Consider the following 9,242-nt stretch of genomic DNA (forward strand, 5'->3'; position numbering starts at 1 on the left):
GACCCTTTTCCTTAAGCATGACTTTTTCCTTTTTCTCTGTTACCAAACCAGGAGAAGTGGTTGTCTGTGCCAGTGCAGGACCCATGGTAGGCCCATACAGTTGCTGTGCATTTATTTACTTATCAGTTCATAAACTGATCCAACTTATATCGATTATCTTCTGTGTGTTAAACACTGTTGTTAATATTATTGATTGATTTGATTCACTGATTGCAGTGACAGCAAATATACAGTGATGATACTTGAAATCATTCCCATGCCCAGTATCAAAGACCTCTGTATTCTCACTGTTATTATTAGATCCACAGTTCCAGAAGTCCCCCATTTTGGGGGGAAGGAGATTGAACCAAGAAGCCCTGTGCCACTGAGCCACACCCCCAGGTTTATTTTGAGATAGGGTCTTACTAGATTGCTGAGGCTAACCTTGAACTTGATATCCTCTGAGTCCCTGGGAATACAGGCATGTGCCCCCAAATCTACCTCCTACATCTCTATATTTTGGTAACCCTTTCGAGCTATGCCTCAAAGTGACTACTTCTACTTTTTTTTTTTCTTTTTTAAATTGTGGCTAAAAAACTATATAACATAAAATGTACTGTTGTAATGATTTCAGTGTGCTATTTTAAGTATATTCATACTGTATAACAGATCTCTAGAACTTTTCATCTTGTAATGCTGAAACTCCATAAACACTAATTCCCCCTTGATAATTTCAACTTTTGACTATATTACTTATGCCAATGTGTTTAATGATAGTAGATGAGCTTTGGGATCTATTTCTGGTCTTGTCATTTTCATTCTCTTGATTTAGATAATTATTCTTTGAATTTGAAATCCTGTTTTTGTGATTTGTCTGATGGTTAGGGGTCAGATTACATACTGACCAATCCAGAAGAAGAGAGAGATCTGGTATTTGGAAGCTTTGTACAGAACTGTAGTAAAACCCTCTTAAGATTTTAAGGGAAATTTATTAATTTTATTTTTTCTAAAAACTACATGCTGTCTGTGCCACTTGTATCTTGTTCTCTCCTGTCTTATTCTTGGTCTTTCTCATTACCTTTCTCCTACCTTCCCTTCTTTCCTTTGATTCTCTCTGGTGGTCCATCCATATGATGGGATAAAATATGAAAAAGGGAAAAATTATATCAGATGAATTTTACATTTTGTAAATAAATTGTTCTAAAAAGGAAATTGAAAGAAACAATCTGCTCCCAATAAAATATAACAGTTTCAGTCTTAATATATAGCTCTTACTACCCTCATATGTCCAAAGACCTTTTTTGCACCTTCTCTTTTAGTTTTGGGATACATTAGAGATTTAAAATTCTTTTGGTATTAATATAAATGAAATTTAGTAAATATATTTAAATTCATATATAAAAAGTTTAGATCTTTGGACTGTTGAGGTTATTTGTTCCCTTTCTGAAAAATTTTGGATTATTAGTTATTTGACTTAATAATTCCACATTTTTGAGAACTACTTTAATGGATGTATCCTAGCTGGTTCCTGCTAACCATTCTTTGTTGTTGTCTTTCAATATGTTTTAAATCCTCTATCATTAGCTCTTAAAGAAAGAGAACAGCAGATTGCTGAGTTACATGGGTCTGGATTTTGACTCTTTGCCATGTCAAGTGCCTACTTCAGATCAAGGAGGTGCTGGACAAAATCCAGGTCTTGTCTATGGAAACCCATATTCTGGTAAGACAGTTTTGCCATTCTAACTGGAAAATCCTTGCCTGCATCCCCATCACTAATTTTTTTTTTTCGCCTGAGATGCTAATTAAGACCAATCTCATTGTTAAGACTTGCTGGGCAGAAACTGAGGACCCAATAGAAAGATTGCCAGACAAGAAGTGTTAATTGAGAAATAAATCTGAATTGAGAAGACGCAAATCAGATCATTCGCCTAGAGGCAGCAGACACAAATTGAGTCCCGCGGCTATATTCCAAATGTATAAATCAGAGAAATGTCTTTGTGTAGAAGATACACATACAAAGTAGAGGATGCTAATTAAGGTTTGGAAAAGCAGGTTATGCTGCCCAGAAACTGGCAGTTATGACAGCTCACTGATGTTCCAACCAAGGGAAGCAGGAGTATGCTCCACTGAGACTCCTGAATGGTAGGACAGGAAATAGGGGTGAAAACCAGTTCAAGAACTTAGGGTAACATACTCCTGCCAAACAGAGAGCTTTTCTCCTTTGTTTCCAAAAGCAATGCAAGACTTTGTTGTACAGTTTAAAGCAGTAATGTTATCTTAAGAATCACAACCAAATCTTTGCAATAGACAGAGAACAGGTTTATTTTTTGTTTAAAGATATTTTTAAGCATCTTTGCATTATCTCTCCTTCCCCCAATATGGCAACCTCAGCAAAAAAAAAGAATAAAAAAGAAATGAAAGACTATTTCCCTAATAGACTTTCTGGCTGGGGATGAGGGGACTAGTAAAGGAAGCACCTGTATTTCCAAACCAGTCAGCTGGGCTAATGAGACAGATGGCTTGGCAAGAGATGTTTCCACTAGTTGGCATAGTAGTGATGATGATGTGTATAAGGCCCCTTAAGTTGAATGCTCTATCCTTCCCAGTGTTCCATTGGCTGCTTGGGAATCCAATATCTACTAGAGCTGTCTTCCTAAATCAGCACCTAATACTATGATATGATAGAAGATTCCATCAAGGAATCTTTTTGTTTTTTCAATGCTGGGGATTGAACCCTCAAGGGTTGTATACCACTGAGCTATATCCCCAACCCTTTTTATTTTTAATTCTGAGACAGGGTTTCACTAAGTTTCAGAGACTGGCCTGGGAGCTTGAGCTCCTCCCACCTTAGCCTGCTGAGTTGCTCGGATTATAGGTGTGCACTACTATGTCCAGCCCCTTAAAGGAATCTTTCGAGGATTAAATATCCATGCAGTTTGTTTACTCAATGAACCCAGCAATCCAGAGAGGTTAAAGGTTTTGGTTATGTTGGATTTGAGGCCCTGGATTCTCTGCTCTGTGCCTTGAATCTCAATGAAAAATCTCTAGGTAAAGCAGGAGAATTCAAGTGGGTGTTGCTGTCAAGCACAGAATAAAGATGGGGCATCATTCTGTTGGCTGAGGTAGAAATCAGGATTCTGACAAAACAGAGATTGATGGTTCCATCTTGCCACAAGAAGTTTTTAATGAATACTTGCCTACAAGAGGTGATAATAGCCTATGAAATTAGTTTTTTGTGTGCTCTATAGATGATCACATTAGCAAATAGAGGAAAGAAGGGTGAATCCCCAATACCAAAAAAAAAATAAAAAGAGAGATGTCATTTTTCTCACTCTGAAAATAGGTTTATTGTTTTTTTCTGGTTATATAACATAGTTATGAACATATTATTAAAAATAGTTATTGAAAATGCCATTATTTTATTATTTTTTCCTCATATAGATCCCCTCTTTCAGAAGTAAATGGTATATATGAGAAAGAAAGAATCAGAGGCAGTGAGGAGAAAAGAAACAGGGTTTTTACAGAAAATGACTAGTAGGACACAGCTGAGAATCAAGGGATGATTTTTATTTTATTGAAGGAAATTTTTTTATTCTCCTCAGGTATTCAAGAAAGTTCTGCCCCTAGCCTGGTAAGTATTTGAGATGTTCATGTCCATACATGAAATGTCCATATCAAATCCTTAAGAAAATGTCCCTTCCTGGGCTGGGGATGTGGCTCAAGCAGTGGTGCACTCGCCTGGCATGCACCGGGTTCGATTCTCAGGCACCACATCCAAACAAAAAATGTTACGTCTGCCAAAAACTAAAAAAAGCTAAATATTTAAAAAACACTTCTCTCTCTCTCTCTCTCTCAAAAAAAAAGAAAGAAAGAAAAGAAAATGTCCCTTCCTACTCCAATTCATGGAAGAACCACTGGGAGAGTGGTTCATTTTGATAATTCTAGAGGTCAAACTCCAAAGGTCAGTAGGATCAGTATGTTCTAAGGCAGCCTGTGGAGGCAGGGAAAAGAAAGCATATTTCATCCATCAGTATTCTGTTCATGATCTCTTCTGTGAGTTAAGTTTGATAGTGTGACTAGGAAGATGTGAACTAAGCAGCTAGCCATATAAGGCACATACAGTGCACCTTCTTGTCTGGAGCTATGTTGATTGCTTTAGCAGTATTAAGTTCGTTCATTCGTTCTTTCTTTCTTTCTTTCTTTCTCTTTCTTTCTTTCTTTCTTTCTTTTTCTTTCTTTCTTTCTTTCTTTCTTTCTTTCTTTCTTTCTTTCTTTCTGTTGTAGATGAACACAATACTTTTATTTTACTTTATCTTTTTATATGGTACTAAAGATTGAACCCAGAGCTTCACACATGCTAGGCAAGTACTCTACCACTCAGCCTCAGCCCCAGCTCTGTATTAGGTCTTTTAAATTCTAGGATTAGAGAAAGCCCCAGGGAGTGACTCCAAATTTGAATCTGTTCACACATTCACTATTTCTTGAACCCCTATCTTTACTAATCATTATGCAAGGCACTGAGGATACATGGAAAACAAGATGGAACTGTCTCTGCCACACAGAACCCAACATTTTTGCTAACCTCTTTGTACTTCCTCCCAGCTCTCCATCAAGAAATGCTTCACCTGCAAATCAGACTTTGCTGATGAAATCTGTGATCACACCTTGGAGCAGCAGCAAATGCAGACCCTTTGTTTGAATTGTCCAATTTGTGACAAGACCTTCCCAGCAAGAGAGAAGCAGATCTTTGAAGACCATGTGTTCTGCCACTCTCTTTAAGCATCCAAGCCTTTTGGATCTATGCTGTACATAGTTTAGAGTAGAACATACAGCTTCTACTATGAGTTAAATGAGTCAAGATCCTTCCTAACCTGAAATCATTAGGGATTTACTTAGCTCTACTGCCTGTAAAGGTGGAGCCATGTCCATTATCTACAAGATGATGTTAAGAGCTTCTGCCTCCATTCTTGTGAGTGACTACCTAAGTCACATAGCTCTAGCTGTATCAGCCTCTCACTTATGTGCCCATTCTTCCTTGGGACCTCAGTACAAGGGCGCCAGGATAGAGTTGACCTGCCTGAGTTGATCTGCCTGAGTTGATACTAAGTGATTGTCTTCCAAGTTTTCCCATTGCCATTCAAGGTTAGGCCTCGAGTGTATTTGTACTCAGTCTTTAGTTCTAACTCTGAGGGCCTCCTCCTCAGGCCTCTTTCTCCAACTGATTGCATTAAACTAACCCAAAATTCAGATGTCCAATTGAATGCTAGAGATTTTTTAACTCCCAAAAGAAACATTTTGTTCCTGAAACATGGACAGCAAATACTACTTCAGTCTCAGAAAGACTTCTATCTATATAACTGATTGACATTCCTGCTCTTTAATCTTCCTATGCACATAACTTTTATTGTTGCCCTTTTTTCTCTTCCTTTTAGGTACTGGAATTGAATGCAGGGGTGCTCTACCATTGAGCTAAGCCCCCAGCCCTTTTTATTTTGAAACAGTTTCTTGCTGAGTTGCCCAGGCTGGCCTTGAACTTGAATTCTTCTGCCTCATTCTCCTGAGTCACTGGGATTACAGGCATGCGCCACCATACCTGCTTTATTATTGTCTTTCTTTAGTTAGGAGTTGTTAGAAACTGTAGGTTTACAACTTTCGGAGCAGTTGAGTTTGGAATATGAATGTCAAAATAATGAGACTACTATTGTTAATCTCCTCAATACTAAAAATAAATTTCTTTCAGGGATTTAGGTGATTTAAAATAAACCTTTAGTTTACAGTCTTATTTTTAAATTTTTGAGTTAAACAAAAGGATAATGGAAAACCCCACAAATGATTTCTCTTCACCTGTTTTAACTGTTCAGTTCAGTGGGAGTGTCCTGGCAGTTATGTTGAGGTGGGGAGGGATGTGATAAGCATCAGTTTGAGAAATCCAGGGCTCTGCCTTTTTGCTATAACTTTCCATGTGTTTTTTGAAAAGCATTGTGGATTTTGGCACCCTTTGTGGACTAAGCTCAATGCCCTCCATCCAGATTTGCCTAATTGAACTATAAGAAAGCAATTCCATTTTCTCTTCCCTCGGGAATTGAACAAATGGAAATGACTCCCAGTCAGTCAACCAGCTGGTTACTATAGAGACTTCTACAAAAACTTTTGAATGATGTGAAACATGATGTAATGCATAAGGTTGAGCCAACTCTACCTCTGCATTCCTACTGGGGGTTTCCTGATATGATTGGAGTTGTGCCCTAGACAAACTATTGTCCTAATCACAGCTACTTGCTTTTATTTTTCCTTGATAAAATGAAAGTGAAGCTATGCCACTTCCCTTGTATCATCATTTCAGCAAGAAGTCTATTGCACTCATAAGCCTTTTGTCTCCTTAAGAATCAGATGTGATGTGAACCCAGCCCCAGCTCCACAATAAAAAATATAATGGGGAGATGGAAATTAAGGAGTTTTACTGGAGCATACCCTTCCTCCCTGCAAAATTTCTGATGCTCCCCAGATAGTTCCTGTGAAGAATTGCAGTTTCATTTATTTTGTACTAGTCAGCTCTTAATTAAGCACTTGAATGGAGAGGAGCAGTGGTGCACATAATCCAAATCAGTGAATTATCATTTTCTGGTGAATTACCCACCCTTTGCCCCTGCTACCCCGAGGGTTACCATGATTATCAATAGCAGCAGGAGCCCTTCCACAGGCTTGGTGAAAAAAAAAAAAAAAGGTTGAGGTGATAATGATCCTTTTTGCTGGGTGTAAAACAAAGCATCTTTAACCACTGTTCATTATCCCCAGCTGCTCTTACCAAGGCTGTGAAGGGAAATTATGCTCCAGGCAGCTACTGGTGGTAAAGGAAACAATCATTCTTACATAATCCACTGCCCATTCCAGCCTTCCTGCTTTCCTCTGCTGTCCTCCCTCCCCCCCACGTTTTATAGTTGTGGAATACCTGCAAAAACAGCAAGAGGGTATGGGAGCAAATAGTATTTATACCTAAACTTGATTTTTAAAAAAATCTTTCTAGTTATTATGGCAACAGGTTTTCCTTCCAAATTCATCGTTCCCCATCTGTTATAATATTTTTGCATTCCCTCATCATACTTACTTGATGAGCAGTGGAAAGTCACCTTGGCACATGTGAGTGTGAAAGAGTGGTAAAAGAAAGCTAGCCTACATCAGAAAGAGTTGGCAACATATTTAGTAGACCTAGGCCTAAAGAACACCTACAGCTTTTAACCCCTTTTTTCTGGTCTTGCTAAAAACTGAGATGAAATGTGACTGCCACAATGTCACATTTCAAATATGATTTGAATGATTTTCTGCCATGGCAGTGAGTTACACTAAACTAAGGATTATCTAACCTGGTCTCCTAACAACAAGTATAGATGAAATAGGTCAGGGTAAAGAGGTGCAGCTCATTTCCTAGGAAAATAGCAAAGTGGACCCTATTGGAGATGAAACCCAAAGAGATACTCGCCTAGTTGCCCTAAGTAAACCAATAATATCCCATAAACTCAGGAAAGTTATACTGACCCCCATGCCCTCCTCAGCTGATTTTATAACTATTCACATGTCTTTACATTCATATAATTTATAGTTGACAATGTATTTCATATATTCCCTGTGTACCTTGCATAATCTTCCTAGCCTTGCAGCTATTAATTTTCATTTTTATTGATTAATAAATTGAAATATGGAGGGCTGGGGTTGTGGCTCAGTGGTAGAGCACTTGCCTTGCATGTATGAGGTACTGGGTTCGATCCTCAGCACCACATAAAAATAAAGATATTGTGTCCATCTACAACTAAAAAACATTTAAAAGAAAAAACAAATTGAAATATGGAGAAATAATTTGCCAAAATTGGAAACAAGCCAGGCGTGGCGGTGCATACCTACAATCCCAATGACAGCGTAGGCTGAGGCAAGAGGATAACAAGTTGAAGGTGAACCTAGCAAGGCCCTCAGCAGTTTAGTAAGACCCCATCTCAGAAGGACCTGGGGATGTACTTCAGTGGTAGAGCACCCCTAGATTTAGTTCCCAGTACCAAAAGACAAACTCAAAATCCATTGGCTGATAAAATGATGAATAGTATATGGTGTATTTAAACAATGGAATATTCTTTAGCAATAAAAAGAAATGAAATACAGATATACACTACAACATGAATGAATCTTGAAAACAAGCTAAGCAAAAAATGCCAGTCATGTAAGATTTCATATTGTATAATTTATATGAAATGTCCAGAATAGGCAAATCTATAGAAACAAAATAGCTTAATGGTATCTTGGGGTTAGGGGGAAATGGGAGTGATTACTACTAATGGGTATGGAGTTTTCTTTGGGAATAAAGAAAATGTAAAATTGACAACTCTGAGTATACCAAAAAAACATTGAATTGTACATTTTAAATAGATGTATTTTATGTTATGTGAATTATATCTCAAATTGGTGTGTATGTGTGTGTGTGTGTAGTGGTGGGGGTCAAATCCAGAGCCTCATGCATGCCAGGCAAGTACTCCACTGGCAACATCTCCAGCCCATCAAGTTGTTATATTCTAAAGTTTAAAAAATAACTTACTGGGCTGGGGATATGGCTCTGTGATAGAGTGTCTGCCTGGCATGCATGAAGCCCTGGGTTCGATCCCTAGCACTGCATATACAAATACACAACAATGCTTCCTGCTTAACTGACTGGGGCTGGGGCTCAGTGGTAGCGCATTTGCCTGGCATGTGTGAGGCACTGGGTTCAATTCTTGTTACCATGTATAAATAAGGTCTATCAATAACTAAAAAATGTTTAAAAAATAAATAATAACTTACTAAGAGCTGGCATGCGCCTGTAATCCCAGCAGCTCAAAAGCCTGAGGCAAGAGGATTGTGAGTTCAAAGCCAGCCTCATCAAAATCTAGGCACTAAACAATTCAGTGAAACCCTATCTCTAAATAAAATACAAAATAGGGCTGGGGAATGTGGCTCAGTGGTTGAGTGCTCCTGAGTTCAATCCCTGATACCCCCCTGAAAAAATAACCCTAAGGTTATACATGTACAGCAACACTGTTGAACTTGGGCTTATTACTCTTAGTTCAGGATAACCACTGCCACAACCATCTTGGGTTCTCCCCTATTTTGGGCTGGCAGCAGGCTGCAGTTTCAGTTGCAGTGCAATCAAGATTAACAGGACCAGGGCAATCAGTGATAGCTTACCATTTGGCCAGCAGCATTAGTGGTTTCTGTTTAGGAATACCTATTCTGTGGAGATGGAT

General features: G+C 38.4%; 1 protein-coding gene across 5 annotated transcripts in view; it reads left to right on the forward strand.

The window, feature by feature from the left end:
• Calcoco2 (calcium binding and coiled-coil domain 2) overlaps positions 1 to 8,804 on the forward strand; it is a 33,148-nt gene extending 24,344 nt beyond the window's left edge. For all 5 annotated transcript variants that reach the window (XM_077110620.1, XM_076871314.2, XM_077110619.1 and 2 more), the window contains 3 exons: positions 1,564 to 1,699; positions 3,582 to 3,610; positions 4,582 to 8,804. In XM_077110620.1, coding sequence (XP_076966735.1) covers positions 1,564 to 1,699; positions 3,582 to 3,610; positions 4,582 to 4,758 — 342 coding nt within the window. In that variant the 3' untranslated portion in view covers positions 4,759 to 8,804. The remainder of the gene's footprint in view (positions 1 to 1,563; positions 1,700 to 3,581; positions 3,611 to 4,581) is intronic.
• The last annotated feature ends 438 nt before the right edge of the window (positions 8,805 to 9,242 follow it).

This window comes from Callospermophilus lateralis, chromosome 11, assembly GCF_048772815.1.
Source record: "Callospermophilus lateralis isolate mCalLat2 chromosome 11, mCalLat2.hap1, whole genome shotgun sequence".
NCBI classification, from domain to species: domain Eukaryota; kingdom Metazoa; phylum Chordata; class Mammalia; order Rodentia; family Sciuridae; genus Callospermophilus; species Callospermophilus lateralis.